Source organism: Diaporthe batatas, assembly GCF_019321695.1.
Source record: "Diaporthe batatas strain CRI 302-4 chromosome Unknown Contig00011, whole genome shotgun sequence".
NCBI classification, from domain to species: domain Eukaryota; kingdom Fungi; phylum Ascomycota; class Sordariomycetes; order Diaporthales; family Diaporthaceae; genus Diaporthe; species Diaporthe batatas.
In genome coordinates, this window is record NW_025408558.1 from 2,350,638 (window position 1) to 2,376,065 (window position 25,428).

At 52.6% G+C, this 25,428-nt stretch overlaps 5 protein-coding genes across 5 annotated transcripts; 1 reads left to right on the forward strand and 4 right to left on the reverse strand.

Annotated features, from left to right (window-relative positions):
- Nucleotides 1-4,575: 4,575 nt before the first annotated feature.
- KVR01_009394 (rRNA-binding endoribonuclease) lies at nucleotides 4,576-7,547 on the forward strand. The gene is made up of 3 exons (XM_044791156.1): nucleotides 4,576-4,981; nucleotides 5,060-5,772; nucleotides 5,836-7,547. The coding sequence occupies exons 1-3, from the start codon at nucleotides 4,823-4,825 to the stop codon at nucleotides 6,320-6,322; spliced, it is 1,359 nt and encodes a 452-aa protein (XP_044641896.1). The 5' UTR covers nucleotides 4,576-4,822; the 3' UTR covers nucleotides 6,323-7,547.
- A 4,180-nt stretch (nucleotides 7,548-11,727) lies between these two features.
- KVR01_009447 (uncharacterized protein) lies at nucleotides 11,728-13,182 on the reverse strand (the record flags this gene model as incomplete). Its single annotated transcript, XM_044790904.1, has 2 exons — nucleotides 11,728-12,497; nucleotides 12,555-13,182. The coding sequence occupies 2 exons, from the start codon at nucleotides 13,180-13,182 to the stop codon at nucleotides 11,728-11,730; spliced, it is 1,398 nt and encodes a 465-aa protein (XP_044641949.1).
- A 6,242-nt stretch (nucleotides 13,183-19,424) lies between these two features.
- Nucleotides 19,425-20,733, reverse strand: KVR01_009406 (uncharacterized protein; the record flags this gene model as incomplete). The annotated part of the gene is made up of 2 exons (XM_044788329.1): nucleotides 20,233-20,733; nucleotides 19,425-20,118 (listed from the first exon to the last, which is right to left on the reverse strand). Exons 1-2 carry the CDS (start codon nucleotides 20,646-20,648, stop codon nucleotides 19,425-19,427), a joined length of 1,110 nt encoding a protein of 369 aa, XP_044641908.1. The 5' UTR covers nucleotides 20,649-20,733.
- A 1,207-nt stretch (nucleotides 20,734-21,940) lies between these two features.
- KVR01_009275 (uncharacterized protein) lies at nucleotides 21,941-23,540 on the reverse strand (the record flags this gene model as incomplete). Its single annotated transcript, XM_044791548.1, has 3 exons — nucleotides 21,941-22,608; nucleotides 22,677-23,386; nucleotides 23,461-23,540. 3 exons carry the CDS (start codon nucleotides 23,538-23,540, stop codon nucleotides 21,941-21,943), a joined length of 1,458 nt encoding a protein of 485 aa, XP_044641777.1.
- Nucleotides 23,541-24,088: 548 nt separating this feature from the next.
- On the reverse strand, nucleotides 24,089-24,606 carry KVR01_009346 (uncharacterized protein). Its single transcript, XM_044790831.1, has 2 exons — nucleotides 24,522-24,606; nucleotides 24,089-24,448 (listed from the first exon to the last, which is right to left on the reverse strand). The coding sequence occupies exons 1-2, from the start codon at nucleotides 24,535-24,537 to the stop codon at nucleotides 24,246-24,248; spliced, it is 219 nt and encodes a 72-aa protein (XP_044641848.1). The 5' UTR covers nucleotides 24,538-24,606; the 3' UTR covers nucleotides 24,089-24,245.
- Nucleotides 24,607-25,428: the final 822 nt, after the last annotated feature.

Sequence of the window (25,428 nt, forward strand, 5' to 3'; positions counted from 1 at the left end):
TATTGGAATAGATGAAACCCGTCAACGAGTGTGAGCAAACATCAAGTCTCTCAGAGCACAAGGCACGTAATATACTTGTCAAGACTGTGGTAAGATCCGAGGCCCCGTCTTGTCCGCGTATGACCCGAACAAGCTGATAGATCTCGTGTACAGAGCGAAGATGAGGATCACAGCCTGGACAAAATCGGCATGGCGAGGTTTGTCAAAGTCGCGTTCGTGAACCTTGTGATCTGTCAGTCATGGTTCCTTACCGACGGATGTCACCGCCGTCTTGCGTACCTAGGGTCCATCCAAGGTTTGTAGTCGGGTTCGTAAGCGTGTGTAACGTCGTATGAACAAAGGACTCTGGCGAGGACCGCAGGAGGCTATCTTCGAAGACGAAGGGGACGCAAGAGACAGGTGATGGCCCACGATGATGACGCCGAGTAGTAAGCACACAATGAATGAGTGTAATTTTGGGCAGCTCGGACAGTTTGGACAGTATCGCAAATATTATGGTGGCAGACCAGCAGCATCGAAGTGAAGGGGGTAATGATAATCGATGGTCAGGATATCGAGAGAGGACGATATGTTTTTGTTCATGCGGTAAAGACGGTTTGTATCCTACGATATCAACGCCCAGGAGGAGGCGAAGCGTCGTTGACGAATACCGATGAAGATATCAAATTATTTCACATTCCACTCCCTGCAGGTGGGCCTGGAATTTCGCCGCCGGCCCCATGTCGCCAGTTGTGTACCTGACGACCCCAGCACGAGGCCAACACATGATGTTGTTACCCTGACATGGGCCAGAGCCACGGGAGACGCACAAAGCGCCGCGGATCGACTTGCTAAAACAAGCCAGGCGTGGGTGGGTCCATCACGACCCTCGGTCGACGTTTGGAGCTCGAGGCCATCACTCAGGTCGAGTCTGGCTGTCTGGTGGTGATAGTAGGACAATGTCCTAGTCCTCATCTACAAGATGTCGATCAGGGCCCGGGGTGGGGCGCCAAGCCAGCATTGACAAGTAGATTAGTACTGCCGTGCTACCTTGTCCCTCGGCCAGTGAGAGGTTGGATGTGCCACCAGCTTGGGGACATATGTGACGGTACATATTCGACCATGGGGTAGAGGGGCCGAACACACCCTTGTGGTATGCCACCGAGAAGGGAATATGTCCCGGGACTTGAGGGATCCGGCCAATGTCCTGTCTGTCTAGCGGTCTTGGCAGCATAGGCAAGGATGCGGGCCATAGCCTCACCCACCTTGGTCGTGCGCGTCTTTGTCCAGGACGGGCTCATACATAGTGATGTCAAATGATGGATCAGGGACACCAGGACAACCCCCCAGCCCCCCTTTGTAGCACAATGTTGAGATATATGAACCGTCACATCGACGGCTTCTCCGTGCGCAACCTAACTTTGCGCGTCAACTGGCAAGAGGTACACAAACCTGGGCAGTCTAGAATTAGCTTCCTTTTCTGGCGAGCCATAATCGAGAAACTAGAGGACTCTTCAGACCCACGATGCGATCATAGGCCGATCACCTGGGCAGGAATGTAGTGCGGCTCAACAAAATTGTCCAGTGTATCAGACGATGGGCGATCGGCAATACTGTCATTGATAGGACGCTGGATAGGACGATCGGTGATCAGAAGAGACCCAGATGAGTCAAATCCCAGGGCTGTATATCAGACTGAAGTCGCCTGCCCCTGCGTAGATGATGAGCCTATTGTAGCAGACACCTCGGCCAGACCATCTGAGCGTGGCATCCGAATAGTACCGGACGAAGCGGGAGTATACTTTGCGGTCTTGGCAAACAACCTTCCACGTGCATTCTTCGCCCAAACCCCAATGCCTCCTCCCTCACTTCCTTTCCCCAAGACCGACACCGACTCGCGTCCTGAAGTGGCGCCATCTCCGCCATCGGGTTTTCCATCCCGTGGAGGGTACCCAATCAGCGGGCATGTTCGCACCGTCCTATCGAACAACCCTACCTTACTATGTTTCGGGTATCGTGAACCCCCTGCAGGACGTTGCCTTGAAATAAAGTTTCGGGACAAATCAAAATCGTGTCCCTTCCATCCCTTGCTGCAGGTAGTTTAAATCGTTGCAAAACATCCTATTGGCCAGTCCAGACGCGAACCCAATCCAGCCGTTGATGCCGTGAATCGAGCCTCAAATCACATGCAGTATAAAAACAGAATAATAAACGACATGTTCGAGGACGAGTCTCATGCCATCAGGGCCATTCCCTCCCCCGACACGAGACTTCAGAATAATTACGAGGATGAACGCGTAAGGACGCTGCCGTATAGGACAGGGCTGTGCCTAAGGGCTTCCAAGCCAGTAAGTAAATCCGTAAATCCAGTTCGGGGCGACGATGCATCTGCCTGCAGGACGCCCGCGGGCGACAATCACTCAGGCGGACAGGGATCGTCAGGTGAGCGGGTCTGAACTATACCACCCACCTGCCATCGATACGCGTGTGCACTGACAGATTACGACCTCGACGTCGTAACACTGCAGGCCAAACTTCACAGAAACGCGGTTGCCTCTGCCAAAAGGCAAAGCATCCTAAGGAAGATCTGCTGGAGCCAATAACCACGAATATAAACATGGGAAACAGGTGCATGTCTCACAGTCAGCGTGACTTACGACCAAAGTGTCCGCTACGGCCAATGATTACCACAGCAGATGAAGGAATCCCACGAGCCCGGCGCGGAAGTGACTCGGATCGGCAACGAAACACTCAGAAGCACGAGGGCAATTTCAGCATCATAATTCCCCGTCTTGTCGCCGTATCACTGACTCTTGGGTGTCTGAGATCGACCCACGGTGATGAGAGGCCGAGTCCACGGGTGCAGCACCCGTGATGAGAACCCACGGAATTTAAAAGGCCAGCCCAGACTCTTGCCGGCGTATCACCGAGTCTTGGGTGTCGTCTAGAATCGACTCATTCTGAGGAGAGGGCGAGTGAACCCGAGATGAGAGCACGCGGAACCAACGAGCTCCGACCAGTTCCCGCGACACACTCCCCAAAAGGAAGTAGGCACCAAAGAAGCAGGCAGGCTGTCGGAGGCAGGACGACTTGAAGTTGCGAGACATGGGCAGCAAGATGTTTCGGTTCTGCTGCTCCCGTCACGCAGAATGACTAAGGTAGGGTATCTTGACTAATAGGGCCGTCGGCCACGGCGTCCTTGATGATCGACAATCCTCAGGAAGAACTAGAAACACCCAAGAGCTGCATGCCGTGGGGATTTCTGAGCGCACCAATCATGGAACATGGATATTTTGTTGTCCTCTGTCTTGTCTCGCAGGGCAGGCAATTGATCATGCGGCATTCTGTTGTGCGGCGCACGGGCAGGCCCTCTCGGATGGGATGGCAGGCGGGCGGTTGGAGAAGTTCAGGTTGAGGCGTCCGGTCCGACCCAGCGTCATCGTCCCAGCCGTCTTCAGATGATGATTACCTCGGGCACTCGGCAGCCGCCTGTTGGCCGGGGCGTCTTAACCTTTTGCTGGGGGCTCCCAGGGCGGTGTGTGCCAGTGCCAGTGGACGGCTACTGAGCCTGAGGGTTGCATTGACGGGGGCGTGGGATCGGCCAAGGGTTTAAATATAGTAGTGTGTAGTAGTGCCTCGCGGCCGAACACCCCCAGTTGAAGGGCCTGTCCAGCTATCCAGCAGAGTCGAGCCGCGGCGATAGGTCTGTCAATTAGAACGGTGGCGTGCACCTAAAACGCGGGGGACTCTATTCGAAACGGATTAGGCGTGTTGTTTTCCTGCTGGGATTGGGATATGAGAAGGGCCGCGGCGGGCTGGGCGGATGCTACTCTGCCCAGGTGGCCGTTTTAGACATTACGGGAGTAGCATTCTTGGGCTATTCTTATTCCACTCGGGGTATGTTTCTGGAAACCTTGGAAGTCTTGTTTGTTTTACCAGCGTGGGGACAAGACATCTAGAGCCAAGTTGCTTCAATGTTCTCACTCAGTAAACACGGCTCCAGGGCAGGATCTATAAAACAAATTAGGACGTGTCGCTGGCCAGGGGATCGATTAAATGATTCATCTGCCGTCCAGCGTAGAAATTGGAGTACGACACTGACAAGCCTGGCACGAACAGAGGCCTGAGACGCTTCGACAAGCCGCAGCCAGATGCAGGCTGAGGCTCTGCGCTGTCCCGAGTAAAAATAAGCGCAGATGAGGCTGAACTTTGAAGAGCGTCGGTCAGTGAGATCGTCAGCCAAATGGGATGGCAACATCATTGCGCCGATGTCAATCGGTCCGATGAGAACAGATGAAGAAGGGTCTCTCGACGAGTTTGGGCGTACGAAGCAACGCGTCATGGCACAAGGGTCATCCGAGTCTTGTCGAGTCCACCTCAACCCTGGGCAGCTGAACCCTGGGCTGGGCCTTGGAATGCTGGGGAAACAAGCACCAGCCAAGCCAACCTTGAAGCTGATCGGTTCGGCCCACTTGAGTTTAGTCAGCAGCGGCTGGTCTGGGCTGTCCATCTCACCGCTTGCCGGATAGAGACACAACAAGTCTTATCGATAATGATTTTTCTGATGGTGGGGGCTCAGATTGCTCACAACGCCGTCGCCGTCGCCGTCGCGTACTGAGATTCACACACAGCACCCCGCCGTTTCCATATGCGCACACGGATCCTCTTGGCCCCATAGCTGCCGAATTCACCAGGCCCTACGCGCCTTCGTCTCACCCTCCGCGCCCTGTCAGTACGTCATCACGCCAAGGACGGTCCGCCCAACCATCGACACACCAAACACGGCGGCGCAAGGATCCCGTGACATTCGAACTGAGCCTTCTCCCATAGCACACGAACGAGGATGACCGCGGAGCAAAGCGCTGCGGCCCAAGGCCAAAAGCGCATCCACAGCCTCGTCGTCGATACCGGCCCTCTGATCAAGAACGAGCCAGCCCTCTCGACCCTGATATCCCAGGCCGAAGAAATCTACACCATTCCCTCCGTTCTCAGCGAGATCAAGGTGGGCTTCCCACGAGACCCCAATGCTCCATTTAGCGGCCGTCGGTCTGGATTGTTTTGATGCTGACAAAACGTGCAGGATGAAGCCACCCGCGCCCGAGTCCAGACGACCCTCCTCCCCTTCCTGAAGCTGCGAAGCCCACGGCCCCAGTCGATCAAGTTCATCACGGACTTTTCAAGGAGGACTGGAGATCTCGAGGTCATGAGCAAGCCCGATATACACCTTTTGGCACTTGTCTACGAGCTGGAGATAGAGCGAAACGGTGGTGACTGGAGGATACGGAACAGCCCTACCCAGAAGGGCCTGAACGGCAAGCCCCCAGGGCAGGAGGCGTCTTCTGAGAAGAAAGAGCAGACCGAGGAAGGTATCGAATCAAAATTGGGAGAGCTGAGTCTCGAGGAGAAGTCTGCGCCACCGACAGAAGAAGAGGCCGCCGAAGCATCAGCTCAAGCAGAGCCTGAGGTGCCCGCTGCTCAGCCAGCAAGCGAGCCCGTTGCAGAGAACGTAAATGAGGCAGACCAAAACCAGGAGCAGAATGATAAGACAACCGCCAACTTGGATGAGAGCGCCGAAGATCAGCCAGAGCTCACACAGGAGCTCGAGGATGCAGAGCAACAACCCTCAGACGACGACGACAGCGACGGGTGGATCACGCCGTCGAACCTGAAGAAGCACCAGGCCAAGGACAACCAGGTGTCTACGCCCTCCGAGGCAATCGAGGAGACCCTGCAGGCGGCCCTTCTCACATCTGACTTCGCCATGCAAAACGTAGCCCTACGGATAAACCTCTTGTACGTCGAAGCCCCCCCCCCTCAAATCTACTCACCCACCACATACTGACCCCATCCCGCCAGTCTCGTCTCACCCTCCAACCTGAGCCGCATCAAGAAGCTCAAGACCTGGGTCCTGCGCTGCTACGGGTGCTTCAGCGTGACGCGGCAGATGGACAAGCAGTTCTGCCCAAAGTGCGGGCAGGCGACGCTGACGCGGACGAGCTGCAGCACCGACAGCTCGGGGCGGATGCAGCTGCACCTGAAGCGCAACTTCCAGTACAACAAGCGGGGCAACGTGTACAGCATCCCCAAGCCGGTGCACGGCACCGCCAGCGGCAAGATGGCCGGCGTGGCGGGCGGCGGCAAGGGCCACTGGGGCAAGGACCTCATCCTCGCCGAGGACCAGCAGGAGTACCAGCGCAAGGTCGACCACGACCGCCGCCAGCGCCAGCGCGACCTCATGGACGAGGACTACCTGCCTAACCTGGTCACGGGCGAGCGGACCGGCGGGCACGGGCGGATCAGGGTCGGGGCGGGGCGGAATGTCAATGCGAAGAAGAGGCGCTGAGCGTGCTGGGCGGGACGGGACGTGACGGGATGCTGGCTGGGCTGGGCTGGGCTAGGCTGGGACTTGAGGTAATGACGGATTTGGGATGGATGATACGCATACAATCAATCGGTCAACACTTAGATATCACGTCATGCATCAGGGGGATGTCACGTGGGTTCCCCTTTGTTGGTAGATAAAATGATACCAAAAAAGGCGTCGAGGAAGAACCGTGTGATTTTACAGATATCTAATTCGATACCATTTCCCCGGGTTCTTGTTAAATCAAGCAAGAATTTTTGCAGTGGAACCAACGCCTGCCTCCCTTTGAAAAACCCCCAAACTCCGGCCTGTACTATGTAAATAAGCCAGGCCAAAACCGCCGAGCACAAGCTTTTTCATCTCGTGGCGCTTTTGTCCGTCTTTTTTTCTCTTCCTATTTCTCCAAGGTCGACTCTTGTCTTGTCTGTATGCCAGGGCCGTCTTTCTTTCCAGGGCCGTCTTTCTTTTCCCAAGCCGTCGGGATCCAATGACCGTCCTGGCCTGCGAGGCGTGTGCGGTGCTGAGTGAGTGATGACCATGACCGCATCGGCATCGCGCTCTCATCGTCCCAACAAAAAAAAAAGGAGGTTCTCGTTGGCTGGTTGATTGGCGGTGACCACGACATTTCCGTTTTCAGCGCCCCTCCCTGGGTTGAGATCGATCGATTCATATCCATGTTCTTCCTTGTTTGCTCCTTCGTGATGTACTCGCTGCCGCCGTAGTCCCTCCTCAACGAGCCAACCCCATGGTCCAAGCAGCTCAGCTCGGCCGTAAGCCCAAAGCAGCCAGCCAGCTTGTTGGTGAAAGAAGTCAAGTCAAGGCCGACCGACTGGCCCCATCCATCGCCCCTCCACGGGCGTCCGTCCGTCCATTGGTAGGTAGCGAGGCAGGTCTCCTAGATGCCCTGCGGCAGGCGGCCGAACCTCTTGCGCAGCAGGTTGCGGTGCTTGCTCCACTTGTCGTCGGGGGAGAAGCGCGCCGGGTGCGCGGACTTGGTCACCTTGCCCTCGAGGACCTTCTTGAGGGTGTAGGTGCGCTTGCCCGAGGCGGCGTCGACGTTGCACATCAGATGCATGTTGGGAGTGTGTGTGTGTTTACTGAAGAGGTTGGGCTGGGTATGTGGGCGACTTTTGCAGATGGCTGGGCGAATCGTGGTCGGCGGTGATGGTGATGAGGTTGGTGATGTTTTTTTGCGCAGCAGCGGAGATGCAAGCTCGGTCCAAAATTTTCGAAAATGCTTCGAGGGACGGGTGGGGCCGTGCTGCTGCGCTAGTGGGGCGGCTGTGGCGGGGCTGATTGGTTGGAGGTGGCCAGGGTTTGGTCGTGCGCTCGGACGTCGACTTACACGCAGGAACCCTGGGATGGACGCCAATAGCCTCGGATGGGAGCGAGGGAGACCATCCTGTCTCAAGTGCTGTCTACGACGCCCAAACGGCCCAAATTTTCATAGGACCCCAGAGAGTATGATTGCTTGTGCTAGTCAGATTGTTCACATATGACTTTGTGGAGATGATTAATGGGTTTTGCTGCTGTGTTCTGACGACCAGTGCTGTATACCACACAGCGATGAGAGGGAACAGTGCCCACATTCTTCATATTTCAATTTACAGAACATCACAGCTATCTGCCAGTCGATCTCGTGATGCCTATTGCCGTTACGTGTAAGGTGCGATGGGCAGGTAGACTTAGCCGGCTCATCTCTCGCAGAGGGGGCGCTTTAGAATTTGGCAACAACAACAGCCAGACACGAGTACAACAACAATCAACAGATCGTACGTTCACGAGTCCCCTAGATAGCTATCACTGCACATGTTCTCAAGAGAGGGCTACAATGCCAATGGGTTTATCAATCTGATTGTCTACCGGGGTATAATAGATATGTAATGAACAACTTGACCAACAGTCCTGCCAGAAATGAGGCGCAATACAAGTACGCCCGCTATGTGTCACTCCACCCTTTTTCTTAACTACATTGATCACCAGTCGTTCTCCGCCCAGAGCGCGCCTACCTCAAATATGAGGGAGTGCAGGCCACCCATGAGCACCAGGTCCCACTTCCACTCCTCCTGGTCCCACTGACGGCACACGGCCCTAGCCTGGCCGAGGTTCAGGTGCAGCGGCTCGTCCTCCGCGCAGGCGAACACCTCAAGCTCCATGCCGCGCTCCGCGCGCACTGCCTCCTGCAAGGCGGTCACCAGGTGGTCAGTCGGTATGACGCCCTGTGCCTTAGCGACGGCATGATCGGCAGGGACGGGACAGCAGGGTGCGATGGCGCACTTGTGGGGCTCGTCGTGGGGGCCGAGGTGATGGAGCTCCCTGGCCTTGCCCTTCTTGGGGCCGATGTCCATGCAGAAGTTGAAGGCGAAGTTGGAGTAGTCTACAAGGCGGAAGCGGGCGCCGGCCTTGGCCAGGGCGGGCATGCTCAGGAGGGCCGCGACGAGCGCGCGGAGCAGGTCGTCACAGGCGGCGATCGGGTCGTCGCGCTCCCTCCAGTCGGTGAAGTCGCAGTCGACGACGCCAACCAGGTCCAGGGTGGCCAGATTCGGCCAGAAAATGCCGGCTGCCACGAACAAGGCCTCCGGGATGTCCATGATGCACTCGAGCTTTAGGGACACGAGGCTGTCCTTCCAGATGGCGAGGCTGGGGGCGAGAGATATTGCAACATCCTTCTGCTCGTCGCGGGTAAGATAGACAGCAGGGAAGATGTTCGTGTTGTTATTGGACACGATCTGAAGGTTCGTCACATTGGGCTTCGCAGCATGGGCGGCGACAATGTTGTCTACGAACTTCTGTCAGACGACCTCAAGGCTATACACTGGCAGCGGGGCAGCGGGGTGGGTGAGTGGGGCTTAGGGGGTTCACTTACTACGAGTGGTGTTAATCCAATCCGTCAAGGAAAATCCGGTGTCAGTCGGGAGGCCAAGGTGAATGCCGTGCACGTTCGGGAGCTTGGCAAGGAGGCTGTTGATGGAGCCCTGCTTCAGAAGGACGTCGCCGTCCTTGAAGCCGAGCTGTGCGTTCAGCTTTCCGATCACAGGGACGTGTGGCAGGTTCGCGACGGCAGTCGGGTCGATGGAGAACTCAAAGACGTCTCCGTCGGTTGGGACAACGACCTTGAGGCCGAGGGTGATCTTGGTGTTGAGGCCCGGGCGGTTCCAGTCGGCCATGATGTTGAAGACGCTCGAGACAGAGTTGCCGACGGCCGCTCCGACGAAGGTTGCTGATGGGATACCGATGTTCGACACATCCCAAGGGCTGATTTTGCAGGTAACAGCCTTTAAGAGGGTGTTGCGTGCTTTGCAGATTGTCGTGAAGTTGGTCAGGTCTTGGGGCGTGATGGTGATGTACCTGAATAGCTGTTGCTCAACAATATCCTTCCACTCGCGGTCAACGGTCGCGAGGGAAGATATGCGGCCAGCTTCGTGGACCTGGGTGGCCACGGCCGCTTTGATGATTTCACGACGCACCTCCTCAGGGACGGCGGGATACATTTGGAAGTTCATGGTGGGTGGATGGGACTGTAGAAGATGATAGCTCACAACGAAGACGATGAGTGTACAGCCTTGATACAGTTTATCGAAGGATAGAGTTGGTGGAGAGATGCAGACAAGAGGTTCTGGAGACTGGGGGATGGAGGTGTTAAATAGTTGAAAAGGGCGCTATCGATGCCGACGCCGTTTTGAATCAATGAACTGGCTAACTTGGAATGTTCACTATGATTATATGAATGTTGTTTGGCTGCCCGGGGGTGGGAATGTTCACCATGACCAGATGAATCTTGTTCGGCTACCAGGCGGTGGGAATAGTTACTCTTGCGAGAATGTTGGGGCCATGTCAGGAGCATGGTACCAAGGTGAAGACGTGGGCGCGCAGGAGGGACTCCACACCCTCTGCGACTCAGGGAGGGCGTCAAGTGTTTGGACCAACACCACAACTCAGGCCCAAGTAACCTCTTCAAGAGTCCTGCTGTCTCAGATCAGAGTGAACTGAAGCCGAGGGCGAACGCACGCGCCGGGATCTGCGGGCCCTCTGCCCCAGACCTCACATTGACTGTTGACCGGCAGCCAGAGCCGAGGAGAGGACGAGGGTCCGCGCTGGCAGAGCTGGATCTTGCACAGGCGGTTGCCCAGAAGGACGAAGTGCTTCTTCACCCACTCAGGTTGGATGGCTTCGGGAAGGTCAATTCCTTCGCGAAGGTACTCGTGGACTGCTTGAAGATCTACCCTGTTGAGCTGGTGTGGCTTGCGGATCTGCTCTGGCAGGTCCCCACTGAGGTAGTTCTCAAGAAGGAATATGGAGGCGAGGGTTCATACAACAAGGATATGAGAAATAGGTGCCCTTTTACGCCATGTTTCCAGCGTCGGTATCCAAGTACGTATCTCTGGCTACAGGAACAGCAACAGCAACAGCTGTCGTGAGTTCGTTTCTAATTCTCATACATATAAGATGTAGCACCGTATGAAGGCACCATGTATGTCCTTGGACGGATACGGAACAGAAGCGAAACCAGTTAGATAAGATGTAGGAGGCGCCTTCACACAGTGGTGACCGGTTGTGTTTCTATCCCGTGTACGTACGAAGCCAAACATGGCGCCTTCGAGTGGTGATGGTTTCGTTTCGACTCCCCATACGTACTAAACGTACTTGTGGCGCCGCCGCCCTCATACAGTGGTAAAGCTCACGATCCAGCGTTTGTTTTGTTGCAAAACATGCACGACAAAAAGTAATGCGAAGAGAATACAGTATCAGCTCTATTAGGCCGTCTTCTTAGGTCAAATTTATATATCGGCGTGCTTGTTTCGGGCCTGTGGTCGACTGCCAGCTATCGAAATGCTGGGTATAGCGAAAACTTTATAGTTTCACTTCTATTCCGTATACATCCGAGGACATACATAACGCCTTCACACGGTGGTAAGCACTCAAGACCCAGCGCTTAGAAAAAATACGATACCAATAACAATAGTTATAATACGATAGGTGCTTATAGCCTCAGCCTTGCGACGCACAGGGCGAAAAGTTTATCTAATATGCGCAGTGGCCTGCAAAAATATCAGATAGAAAAGGAGGACACAGTGCCGTATGGTTTTCAAACTAAGGGATGGAGGAACGCCGACTCATCCGGGCAATACCTTCATGTAGCAGAGTGGCCAAAGACCACAAGACCAATTTCACCGTTCGCAAGTACTCCGTTATGGAGTTCCAGAGCTTTCCTGGCTCAGTCCTCCCCAAAGTTCAATGCCTCAGAGTTGGGTTCACATGCAACCCCCCAAAGCAAGTCGAGCCAATACTTCCCGGCCGCTGTTTCCCAGTCGCGCTGTGCTATGGCAAGCTCCTTGTCCGGACTCTAGCCCAGGACTTCACTCGGCGCCCCCTAGCCGCCAGTATTACTCGCCCATCCGGTAGATGAGCACATCCATCTCATTGAAGAACACCGGCTCCCAAGAGGTGGAGTTCCTGTTCCACTTCGTACAGGCAGGAGGGTAATCAATCCATACGAGATCATCCGAGCAGCGAAACACGGCCAGGTCCAGTCCGCGGGCTTGCCTCACGGCGTCCTGAATCTCTGTCACCAGCGCACCTGGCAGGTCGATCTGGTGGGTCTTGAGCATGGCGCCGTCGGCTGCCAAAGGACTGCAGGGCGTGAGCGGGCGCTGGTTACCATTTGGACGCTTGAACTGATACGGCTTGCAGATGAATTTCTCTGTATCCGTTCTGGCGCCGATCTGCATGCGAAGGCGGCGATTCGAGACTTGTGAGAACAGCATGTTCAGGGTTGTCAACTCCGGCATCTTTGGGAGACAGGCAATGAGTCCCCTAAGAAGGTGAATGTCTGCCCGCGCCACGGGGGCCCCTTGTCTGGTAGAGATGATATCGCCCGCATCCAGAAGTCCAATCAGATCCAACTTGGCCAAATTTGGCCAAGCTGACCTGCTGGCCATCCAGAGGAACTGGGGTGGATCGATGTGACAGTGGATACTCAGGGAAACCAAGGTATTGTGCCACAGGGACAGCTGAGGATACACCTTTGTTGCCAAGAGAACTTGGTCCTGTCGAGATTGTCGTTGTCTGGGATTGACGAAGTGAAGCATCTTATCCTGCCTGAACCGCAGTTTTGTCAGGGAAGGGTTGCCAGCATGGCATGAGCCTATCTGGACTGAGACACAATGTTAGAAAACCCTGAGAGCATGTGTTTTCGAGAGCCTTTACTTACCTCGGGATGTGACGATGTCTTGTCGCAAGTTGCCAGTGTTCAGCAGGCCAAACTGAATGCTGTGAAGGTTGGGAAGCTTGCTGTAGAGAGCTTGGACCGACTGGTGGCACAAAGTCAAATGCACTGACGGCTTGATGTAAATCCTTCCGATTGCTGGCACCTCCGGCAAGTTCGTAAAGGAGCAGGAGATGGGAGGCATCATCACAAACTGACGACATCGAATTGACTCAATCATGATGCCCATGGAGACTTTGAGGAGATGACTTGGTTTCTCCGCGGGAGTCCAGTCCTTCAGGGCGTGAAAGAGCTTGGAGACAGCATCCTCGACCATTTGCTGATTCGCCCGAGGGGAGGCCGACGTGGGGACGAACTCGAAGGTGAGCTTTCTAATGAAGTCCTGTCGACTGGCGCAGATGCGCTCGAAGTCCTGGAGCTCATTTGAGTGAGTTCTGATGCTCTCAAACACAACACTCTCAATGACTTGGTTCCAATCAGAGTCGATGGATGCTGCCCAGTGGGCCAGACCGGCTTTGCGAGGATGGGCGTCGTTGATGCGGGTTGCTACAGCCTCCCTGATGATCTTGCGACGAATCTCAAAAGGGAGCTTTCGGTATGAGGGGAATTCCATGCTCGCTGACTGTACGAAGTGTGGTTGTTGATGGTTGATGGATAGGTGTTCAAGGTCGGTTTTGGAATGGTTTGTTGACCTTGGTGGGATGTCGGTAGATTTGGCCTAAGGATGGCAAGGTAAGGTGTTTGAAAGCTCGTTCGGAGGGGGCATATTGGTTCGGATGTGCTTTGGGATTTCCTAGCGGGATCAGTGACTTCTGGAGCAACCTTTCATTTCATTCATTCACAAACCCTAATGCACACTGACATCTATCCTGCGCAGCACGCTTCAGAATATGTATACGTATTTACGGGGATGATTGAATTCACAGTCGTACCTTCATCTCCAAAACGAAAAGGAATCCATGGCAGACAGCTGTACGAGTAGCAGAGCGTACCATTGTTGAGTAGGTCCACCACAAGAAAGTAGAATGATATCATCAGGCCAGTCTTGTTCCTGGTGAGCCGTAAATGATGCTCTGAAGCTTCTGTGGTGCCGGTAACGATGGAGGTGTCGATAGGTCTATGCCTCTAATAATGCATTTACTTTCACTTCCAACGGTCAGGCTATATATAGGTAGTAATTGGCTGTCCGATATCAGCTATAACAATCATTGATGCTGACTCTGGATGTGGTTGCTGGGTTTGGCCCTGAGATTCGAAACGGACAAGCAACACTGAATCACATCCTTGCCACATCAGTATTATAGTCAGAACAAGCACAGAGCCACAAGAGACATGAGTGTCCCGAGATATTTTCAGTGTTTGTACATCGAAATCTTGCCTTGGTCTGCCAGTGACAACATTGAAACACTCATTCCCGAATCTCTAGTATTTCAGCCGTTTGACTGCGGCTGTCTGTGGTTTAGATATCACATCTATGCTTGTCAAAAGAAGTATGCCTTTGGCATGTTCCAGAAATTATGTACGGCTTTCAGAAAAAGTCTCCCTGGTCAATTCGCTGCTGCAACAGTCTCAGCTCCCATCTCATGTTCTGACACTCGTTTGTCTCGCCATGTCAATTCTTACACCCTTCAAGCCGTTCATTCCTCTGTAACTGAGGCCCATCGTTCCGGATTAGCATTTACTGTCTAGGACTAATCAGTCTCCTTCACAATGACTCATGTTCGTCTCCACACTGAGACGCCATTTGATACGAAAATGTCCCATCCACTCTTTTCGCGATTCCACTGTTTGCAGTGGGTGAGGCCAGTACTCCGAGGCCCACTATCCTTCTCGCCCTCGTTCCAGGGACGAAAGAGACGAGGGTAATTGGCCCCGAAGGGTGTGTACTGAGACGGGTAAAAGACTTCCAACTCACGCCTGTGGAGACTCTTGTACAGTATCTTGCAGTTCTTCCACTAAACTTCCTGGAATTGAGGGATAACGTATTTGAGCAAAGCCGTTGTTTCCACGTGGCACAAAAGGCAGCCCGGTCTGATCGTTGATTTCCGTGATGACAAACATCTGAAGGCCCACGTCCAAGGAATGCTCCACACCTTGAGTATATACATCGATGATTGTCGCCTTAGGCATAGTTGACAGGGCGCTGATGAGACACTTGGTCACCACCTCAGAAACTTTTGCACTTGTTGAGAAACCAGTAGGCGTGGAGACTAAACCAGTAGGCGTGGAGAGTCCGTGGAGCCTGAGATTCCTAAGCTCAGGCCAAGAAATCATTTGAAAGTCTTGGATGAATTGCGGCATATTGGCGATGCTTGGTAGATCGAGCTTTGTGATACTGTTGCTCCATTGAGGGCCGGGGTTGATGAGACACTGGAGAATTGGCAGTTCCGCATGGAAATATTCCCGTGCCAGAGACCACGAGGATGAGTGATGAGTGGAAGCTATTCTGACTTTGGAGGGGGCATGAGGGAGATGCCGAAGTGACTGAAGTGCACCTTGAAGACAATCCATTGGTCAGAAATAGGGGTTAGAAAGGGATCAATGGATCAGCACAATTTGGAGGTTGGTCAACTTACTTGTTCCTTCTAAAACAAACTCGGAGTTTGTTTTCTTAGCTAACTTGAAAAGGTTGAGAAATATCTGGTTTAAGTTTGGCAGCTTCTTATAAATTGCAATCGTTGTAGATGTGTCCATAAGACGGTCGCACCCCTGGCAGAAACGCCCAATAACGTTGACCGTTGGCAGTTTGGAAAAGTCGATGCTGACGGGTTTCCAGCACACTTTCTCGATTATTACACCCATGGGCTTGAGATATACCTTGATGAGTCCAGGTCGCTTCCTATCCTCAGCTCTCCAGTCATTCATGATGTTGAAAAGGGCCAGAAGACTAGTTTTCAGTTCCAGATTCAAGCGGTTGATGTCGCCATAGCCTGAGCCTTCTATGCGTATATCCTGCTCAGACACTTTTTCGGGAGAAAATGGTGACAGAATAATTCTTTTCAAGAATCCATGACGCTTGCTGCTTATTCTCCCAAATTCTTTGATATCGTCGCGCTTGATGTGCGGGTTTTCAAAGGTCCGCCGTTCGATACATCTTGCCACACAACGTCGATCGATGCATACCTGGAGAGACGGAGTTCGGGTGGAATTAATATGTGAGAGCGGAGCTCTCCGGCTGCTTCGCGAACTATCTGGAGCTTCAATTCATTCGGCAGGTCGTTGTAAACCGGGTGTTCGACTGGTATCGACATTTTGGTGGTATCGCTATTCCTCATGCGTTGCGGTTGCTGTGTTGGATGATCTTGGCGGTTGGATAAAAAGTTTATCAGCGAAAATTTGAGGATAGAGGATAAATTTCGTCTCGTAAAGTTGAATTCTAGTATCACGCCAGATTAGCCCTTGGGCTACTTGTGTCGACGATAAGCGGCGCCGTCGGGAGCGATGGCTTCCAGTCTTGTCTGTGCGGCACGAGGCGAAGCCACGTGCACACATACTGTATTCTCTTTCCACTATTATTAGCATTATATTTTTTTTAATACCAGGTCTTGAGCGTTTACCACTACATAAAGGCGCCACATACAGTTTACATGTATGGGGATTAAAAACACAAATACACAAATGAACAAAAAATACAACGTGGCCGAAGCCATGCTTTTTTAATCATTGGAGGGAATTCCAATTTTTGTCAAATGGGGTCACATGATCAATCAAGTTGTATTCACCAAAACCGATCCACTACCATTCATAATAGCTGGTGGTGTATTACGTGGAGTAATGCACTTAGGTTCTGAAACCGCTTGTGTACTAAGGATACTTGTTCGAGATAGACTTCTGTAGTGTAGAAGCTAAAGCTTCATTTGAAATGGATTATGTCGGGCCTACCTGTTGCTGACGAAAAGCCGCCTCACTCTCACAAAATTATGCTGTGGCACGGATCCTTGACACCGCCCTAGGTAGCTTTCGCGGTCAAATGGCCATTCTTAGAGTTACAGAAAAGTGTCTTTTGAGACTATTTGTCTAGAGTCTGAATTTCGAAAGCCTTCCTGGCTTGTCTTCTATTAGCTGGCCTCACCAGATGACACTTGCTCTTTTAACTCCATCTGGAAAACAGTAAGCGTGCTTGATTGTTGGGCTAGGCCATCGAATGTTTACCATACAACAAGATCGTATGTTCCTCTCGCAAAGTTTGGAATGTAACTACAAATTACCCACCAACAGCAACTGCCCAGTTCTATGTTATAATAGTAGAGCCTTCTAAGGAGCCACGGGCTCCTAATTCCAGTATACCACGCATGAAGTGCTGTAAAATTAAGCTCTACGATACTGTACTTTAAGTGGATTCAGCCAAGTATGTCCACCTACATGCCTAGGCATGTAGACAGACAGTTCCAACGCATGTCACGGAGATTCAGGAAACTTTCTTGGTATACAGGTACCTGGGTATGGCAGGATGGCTTCTGATTCCCCTTTTGCAAGTATGGGATTCTTGTTCGTAAGTGTGTTGACCCAAGTTCTGTCTCAAGGAACCTCCATCCCTTTTGACTGACTCGTTGCACCACAAAATAAAGTTTCGATTACCTAGGGTACGACCGCTGATACGTAGCATGTCTGACATTAACTCACCTTCCAGAAAGCTCAGCACATTGAGTCAGAGCGGCCATCCGCCTATTCCAGGGTGCGTCAGACATCAGCCTTTATGGGTGATGCAGGTATGTATGTTGATAGGGGGGAAGTATGTTTGTTATAGGCGCCGCGGTATCGAATTCCCTACGGTCATCTTGCCTTGTTTTACACTCGACCGACACCCGGTGTTGCCGTGCGAGTCAGGCTCTAATAGGCAGAGATCCATGGTCATTTAACAACTTAGATACGGTGGGGCAGATGCACACGCACTACTTGGCGGAATGCGCGGCGGGACTTCACGATGGTAGGCGGAGAGAGTGGCTCCTGGAGTCAGGGGACTTAAGGCGTGATCACGGGGGCATGTCAGTGTGGTATGTTCAACAAACAGGGCATACTTTACCACTTTCGGACTTTTTTTTAGAAACACGAAGGGCCATCTTTATTTATATAAATTTAGACTGACTCTTGGTATGTACCTCTCGCCCCATTATAATTTCCGTATCATTATCAGCCTCTTTTAGTGAAGATCTATATACTTTTTAAGGCCTAGACTAACTATTTCTTATTTAGACTCAGTTTTTAGGCTGGCCTCAGTTGCCTGGTGTGGTGTGGTCTAACCATGGTAGTCTGGCAGACCTGTTAGACTGACTTCTTCCTACCTTGGTAGGGTTTCAAAACCAGCCCTACGGCTAGACCGTTGTGAGAGACTTCTCACTTTGATACCTAGCCGGCTTGGCACGGAGTTACTTTACAGGTGTAATTACCATCCTGACTTTCCTCCGGGATCACGCCCTAATTAATGTGGAGATGAATTGTCTACACTATATAATATCTCATGCCCGGCAGCGGCGGGCGAATCTGGTGGCATTGCTCGCCGTCTAGCACACCCGCTTCCTACATTGTGTCCATCTCCAGAACTGCCACTTTCTGCAAACGAAACTCGAGCACCATAACAGCCATGAAGACCGCCGCCGTCATCTCTGCACTCTTCTGCGCCACCCTCGCCATGGCAAACCCGCCTCCAACTCGGGTTGAAGTCAAGCGGGACCAATGCGTCGCAGCAGTGGGCACCAAGGAGAGCCCTGGGTGCTATTCACCACTCATTCTGAACTCATTCTACTCTACCGGCTGCCGCGATACGTCCCTATGCGAGCCCCAATATGAGTGCTGCCCCTAGCTTGCGTTGAGCGCTGCCCCTAGCTTGCGTTGAGCGCTGCCCCTACTAGCTTGCGTTGGAAATTTCAAGTTTTGATGGACAAGGCACGTCCGATGAGGAACCACCGGTACGTAAGTAAAGCGGTTTGATGCATCGCTGTGAGCTAAACTGACCCGGAGTTTAGAACCGCCTGCTCACAGCTCACCGCCGCCGTGGTATCCTGACTCAGAGCCGCTGAATCGAAGGCCAGACGGACCTGTCGATCCAGAGAGTCTGATAGCCTTCATAGCGTACCTTTTATGAATTAAAAACACATGGACATAATTACTTCGCTATTGGATCACCGGGATGAATGAACAGCCGATGTAGCAACACGCTGTGCCCCATACACATTTCCACGGTGTGCGGTAGGTCAACACAATCGTTTCCTTCAAGTGCCCCAGGCCAAGAGTGGTTGCTGCAGACATGCAGTGCTGTTCATGTCTGACCAAGCACGTAAGTTCTTGGAGGTCCATGCCCTCAGATCCGTCACGGCCTGGGGTCTTCTTCATGGTGACTTCTCCAGGCATGCAGTAGAAGTTCTCTCGCTCTGCTATCAACCACTCTATCCCTATCCCAGAAGATGTAGCCCCATTTCCTTATTTCTCCCGGAACTTCTCGTCCGTACCGGTTACTATATGTCCCCTTCCACATCAGACACCAGCAGAAAGGTGGACCTGATGAGCCGGCGCCAGAGTCACCCAGAAACAACATGGGCTCACGCTGAGATGCTCGTAGGTCATGGTGAGAGGGATGCCACGTGCGTCGAGAAGCACTCATGTAGGCTGATGACAAGAGATCGTAGGTAAGGCCTCTGCCTCCTTGTATACTCTTGATGACTACTCTTAGTCGAGCGTCCGGGCTGTCGCCAGATAGTGACAGGACATGAAGGAAGTATCTCAATCCCCTTGATACCGTGCACTGGATGAAGGATTCAACATAAGCTGGATACGTAGTGGTGTTAGCTTGGGCAGTTCAATGAAGTGATCCTGCCTTGAGTGTTTGGTACCTAGGCAGTGACACATTAAAAAAGGATACTAACTTTTGTAACTGTGCCGAGCGTCACCGTTGGCAAAAAGTCGAAGTTCCCCTTTGTGCTGCTCATCGTATTGGAATAGCGCTTTTCTCGTATTCTTGAAGAGGCGTTCGACAATGATCAGCATGTGTTGGTAGATGCAGAGCATCTCTTCGACCTCCCATGCCTCGAAAGTCTCATGGAACATGCAAACCATTTGCCAGGGAAGAGTATCCACAGGTGACCTGGTTGGGCCCATTCCAGAGCTAAAGGCTCCGAAACCGTAAATATTACACCACAGCTGAACGCGATACAGCGCGCGGGTAAGACGGACGGTTTCAGACTTTGTCATCGGCTTTTGACGATATTCTTTGCGGGTAGATTCGATATTGGCTTTCTCTTGCGCTGTCACGCCGTCAACTTGCTCGCCGTCTTCGTACGGCGCATGCCAGGAGTCGGATGGTTGACTTTGCTCATTCCCAAAAGTGGACGACGACTCGTTAGATAGTACCTCACAACTCCCAGAGCGTGTTGTAACTGATTTGTTCAGTTGTCTGCGGAGGTCGCTGAGGAAGATGCGGGAGAAGTAATCTAGTAAAGGCTTGACAACGGAAAGGTACCAGTTGCTCATTTCGACCAGATTATCAGTGCGCAGTTGTTCTTCGAGAAATGTTCCATGGGGCCATGAATCTCGAAGCTCTATGTACTTTGTCATGCTGGATTTTCGGGTGATTAGCAGCCAATATTCAACCATGCGGTCGCCAAACTGACCTGGGCGATAGAGGCCGACACCATAAGGCCTCACAAGGGGTCGTAGTCAAGGTACTTACAATGTAACGATCCTCTCTGAGTCCGTCTTTGTACCAGGACTATCGGGGGTGCCAAGGTCAATCTTCGCAACCTTGTGGGCGGCCCACATGTCGACAATAGCAGGCCCGAGCGATGTGTGAAGAGCGGCTCGCAACATCAGCCTACGATCCGCAAGCCGATACTGCCGATACAGAGCGGGCGAGGCGCGGACAGCTGCGCGAAGGTCTTCTAAGCCGAGCCCAGACTCGACTATTCTCAGTCGGATCTCCGGCGGTAGCCCTTCGAACGTGGGTAATGGATACACTCGACAGCTGGCAAAGTTTCCAACTGGCTCTATGAGGTTTCGTGATCTGGTGGGGTTTCCGGTGTCATGATCATTTGACTTGAGTCTTTTGCTCGGATGCTTGGAGACCTCGCTGTCGTCGTAATCATCCATCTTCCGACTTGGCGGTGGCTGTCGCTTTATTCTCGTGGGTTCTGGATCTGCTGAAGTCTCGTCCCATCTGCGGCTGGCGTGGCTGGGGCGGACTGACGTTTGACAGTGACGCAGAAAGGGTGCAAGGATTTGATGCAACCTGACAAGTTTAGTCACTGCAGCAGCAGCACTGTGCATGTCTCTTGCTGCATGTGCCGTGCGGATGCACGTGCAACGGAAGACCACCGTGGCTGACTGCGGGTTTGAACTTGACGATAGCCTTGGCCTTGTTCCTATGAATCTAAGCATTGGTCCAAACTCAATTTAGGATTCTCGAGGCCTCCAGTCGATACCGTGGCACACTTGTGTGTGTCCTCGCTGCTGTACAATCACTGGCACCTGTCTCGACCTCTTCTGTATACATGTGTTCCAGGGTTGCCGCATGAAGCCTACCTTAGCATACAGTCCAAGTCTCATGCCATCGTGTACGCCATTAAATTAACACAGCCATATCTTCAAAGAGCTTCATGAGTCCATAATAGAGCCCCCACAGGCTGCCTGCCCCCAGCACGTGGGCTGATAAGAGGCCTGGTTGTCCCTGACTTCCGGAGGAAGCCTGGGTACTCCAAGAGAAGTTTTTTCTACAGAGAATCTGAGAGACACTGTGGGCGTGGAGCGAAACCCAAGAAAAGCCTGTAATGAACGAAAGTTGGAATCAAGAAGTTCGTCCAAAAAGAAAGATTAATTACCTAGAGTAGGAGGGTAAGGTGCCCTGTTTACCTGATTATTTGGGCACGGGCGTCAAGATATCAGTCATCCCCACTCAAATCATCCCTCTCCTCTCGCCCGAAGCTCATGGCGTCTCCCTGAAGTCCCGAGAGCAGAGCCCGGAATGCCCTGGCACCATCGAGACGTGGACTTGGACACCAAGTCCCGAAACAGTGAGATTTACCCGGATCCTTCAGCCATCGAAACCCCTTTTGCACCTCTGGCACCCATCTCCTCTGCAAACCGCCCTAGTCGCAACCTGTGCCACGCCATCTAGTCCTGTATCTCTCATGATGAGTGGGTGGCTGATGTTGTGTAGCTTTGCGGCTCAATGCTGTCTTCTCGGCAAAGAGTGAGCTGTTCAACCTTGCGTTGATCATCTGCCCGTCAGTCGATGAAGAAGAGGTGCCAATTTTCCCTCATCCCCAGGTACCACAGTCTCTCGTAGCACACCCCGGTTATGACTTGATGCACAGGAAGGTAGTTTCCTTGCCTAGCGTTGCCATTGCCGATCGACCCCTCAGGGGTTGACTGCCAAGAGTTGTTCATGGCGACTCCGGCTCTTCATCCCGCTCGGGCAAGGTGACCTTCAAATCCTGACCATGCTGCTTGCTCACAATTGCCTGAATATCCGCCACAGCGGCTGCGAGCTTGGTAGCACCGTGTTGAGAAAACAGTTTCCAGAAATAACGCGGCTCCCTGTTGGACACGCCGCGCCATGCTCCCCGAATCTGCTCTGATTGCTTCATAGGCATGGGGTCAGCCATGCCGTACGTGACATCGAGCTGGCTTGACTCGCTTCGCAAGCTGAGTTCGGTCATAATGCTGGGACAAAGGATGTCGACGCAGTGCTGGGTGACCACAATGTCCCCGATTGCTGGCAACACGACAAGTGTTGCAGCAACTGCGCTTAACACATCCTCAAAGTTATTTCCTCTGCGTGGAAAACCTTCTTGCTCATAACATCCCCCGGCATAAATCATCTGAAGGTTGGGCCAAGTTATCGTGCCCGTGCTGTGCCCGAGAGTGGAGAGGCCACGAAGGAATCCAGCTATGTCCCTATCAACCAGAGTGAGGCGCTCAATGCTTTGACTCCAGTTGCTGACCCATGGGAGGGAGTTCTCCAAATGGCTGTCTTGGTTTTGCCCATGGAGAGAATAGACACGTATGAGTGAAAGCACCTTTATTCTGGGACAATCGCTGACCTGTGCGACTGTATCAATTGTTAGTGGACTCATAAATTTTGCTAGTACTGGATGTGAAAATGGGCGCAAGACCTACAATCTCGAGCTTCACTTGTAGCAACAGGCGCTGTTAAGTCTGGCGTATCCAGACAGAGAGATGCACGTTCCAGGTTGGGCAGCCGGCTGAACAGACTCAGCAGGGAGGATGGACTCAGATTCAGGAAATCCTCTCTGTTTTGGATGAGGCTGAACGAGCTGCCAATAGGTCTGGGTCCCCTGAAATGCTTTCCCTGAGAGAACGTGCAAACTGCATTCGTTATAGGGATGCGGGAGAAGTCGCAGTCAAACGTGTGACTGCCAAGACCCATGATCTTTGGGTATGTGATCTTTGTGTAGCATTCGATACCTTTTCTGACTGGTCTGGGACATGTGGAACTGCAATGATCCACACACTCAAGGAGAGTGGACACAGAATGGACAATGAACTCGCTGACCCGTGATTTGATGTCAGAGGAATTGATGAGATGCTGGGCTTGTCCATCAGGGGAAATGACATTGTCCTTGATCGAAATCCAAAGAATGACCTCTGAGAGTGAGTCACGACGAAGTTTGCTGAGCATCAAACGGAAGGTGACCAGATCATCGGCAGTAAGGGAGAGGGATCCCCAGAGCTCAGGCTGGGGCTCCAACTCTTGCTGCCATTCGCTGTGGAGTCCTGCAAACATTGCAAAATTGTGGGCTCGATATCCGCTTGAGGGGTTTGCGTCACGCCAGTTTGCGATAAATCCGCGGATGATCTTGATTCTCCTGATAGTTATGTGTCAGCCACTCTTTGCAGACGATGGGAGCAGAACCTGGAGACAGAGCAAGATAGTACTAACAGTTCACCTGGTAGATCAGGGTAACGATCAAATGTGGCCAGGGCCTCTTTGTCGGCACCGTCACTGCTTGATGCGGGCATGGCGACTGTGAGATTGGAAGATGGCAGGTGAGAGCTACCAGGCAGAGTGCAAAGTCGTTGTGGTAGAAGCTGAAGAAAAAGTCGGAGTGGACCGCAGAAAGAAAGCAGGAAGGATGTGCGAAACCTGCTACAAGCCCAGGTGTTCAATCAACAGACCGTGGGCGGTGTAGAGTTGTCTGCAAGAGCAGCCGACCAGGGAGCGGGCAGAACCAGCCTTGTTTGCCTCTGGTTTCCCGCGATTGTTTTTGGCTTGCCCGGACAGCTACCCTGGGAGAGCTACCTCGGGACAGCTACCCCGCATTGGCTGGTGAAGAGGCTCAGAGTTGGCAGACTGACCTTCCCAGGGTAGCTGGTACATCTCAGTTAATCAGGAAACGGTGATGAGCAAGTTGAGCAAGGGGCCAAGCTCACTGAATGCCCATAGCCCGTCGCATAGCCAACACTGGCCACTGAGTGGTTCTCCTTCTTAGGCAGCTTTTTACAGGCACTTCTGGCCCTAGAATCACGCGCAAGGACATCCACTGGGTGAAAAGGTGCGTAAGCATAAGCATGAGCAACTTCAAGCTGTTCTTTGGTGTCCACTTCTCGTTTGTCTAATGAAGCTACCGAGGTCGTGTGATCACATCAAAGCACTTAGAACTGATGAGCTTCACAAACAGGCCGACATGCTGGACGACCAGACTACATCATCAACCAGTTGCCAGCCTAGCTACTCTCCTTGGCTGCCTCTGCTTTCTCAAGAGGGTCATCGGCAGCAGAAGTGGCCTCTGGGTCTCCTCCAGTTGCCGCAATGGCGTCTTCCAGTTCCGCCTCTGACTTTATGAGCCCATCCTGAGGAGCTTGCCCGCTCTCCTTCTTCGCCTCAGCCTTCTCGAGGGGGTCATCGGCTGCGCTAGTAACTTCGGGGTCTGTAAGGCTCATGGTCATTAGCAATGCCCAGTCGGCCAGTCCTCTCCCCAGGGCAGGCTGAAGCTTGTTTACCTTGGGTAGGTGCCATTGTGTCAAGTGGTTCGATTGGATTTATTGTAAGGGTGTTTTTCAAAGTCCTTAATTTAAGAGAGTTGAGAATTGTAAACTTCAACACAAGAAACAAAGTGGGTTGGGATTACTCTTAAATGCTCTCATCAAAGTTGGACAACTCTTGCGACAAGCAGCACAAGCCACCAGATTATCAGTCATGCGCCACGCCCTTGTGTGGCGTCGAAAACCAGCGTCATTTGCGGTCACAAGCTTGCTTCAATGCCCAATGGAAGTGGAGTGACGTCAAAACAGACCTACCGTTTGTCAGTCCAGGGGCAAGCTGGAAACACCCGATTGGTGACCTAATCTAAATCCTGCCATGCTTGGCCAGCTACTCATCCTAGCCGCAACCACCTCAGATGTTAGTCCCACCATGAGTGCTCGTCATACTGACAGAGCTCCAACTGAAAGAGCAACCTTGGAAGACTACCTGTGCTCATATCCACATCCACTGTGCCACATCAAGCCGATAATAAGAAGGAACTCCAGGGTTATTTGGATTTTGGTGCGTTTTCGTTCATTTGCGATACGTGCTAATATGGCAAATCATGGTACAAGCAACTCAGGTCCCAGTGGCCGTGGTTTTGACACCCTGAGGGATCGGAGACAAACATGCATTTTCACTGAATTTGCACCAGCCTACTCCACGCATTTACTGTCATATTGTCTGAATTGATGTTAGGTAGGCGGGGCCGGCGCAGCATTTCATTTGGCACGGCAGAAAGGTCGGGCCGCATGTAGCTCGATGGAGTGAGAGCCGTGTGCTGTCGTATATATGGGGCAATGAACAGCAGCGAGTCATCAATATTCATCGGAATGAACACGCAGGTCAAGCGGCTGGCGGTGACTGCCGTTCGTGGCAAGCAAT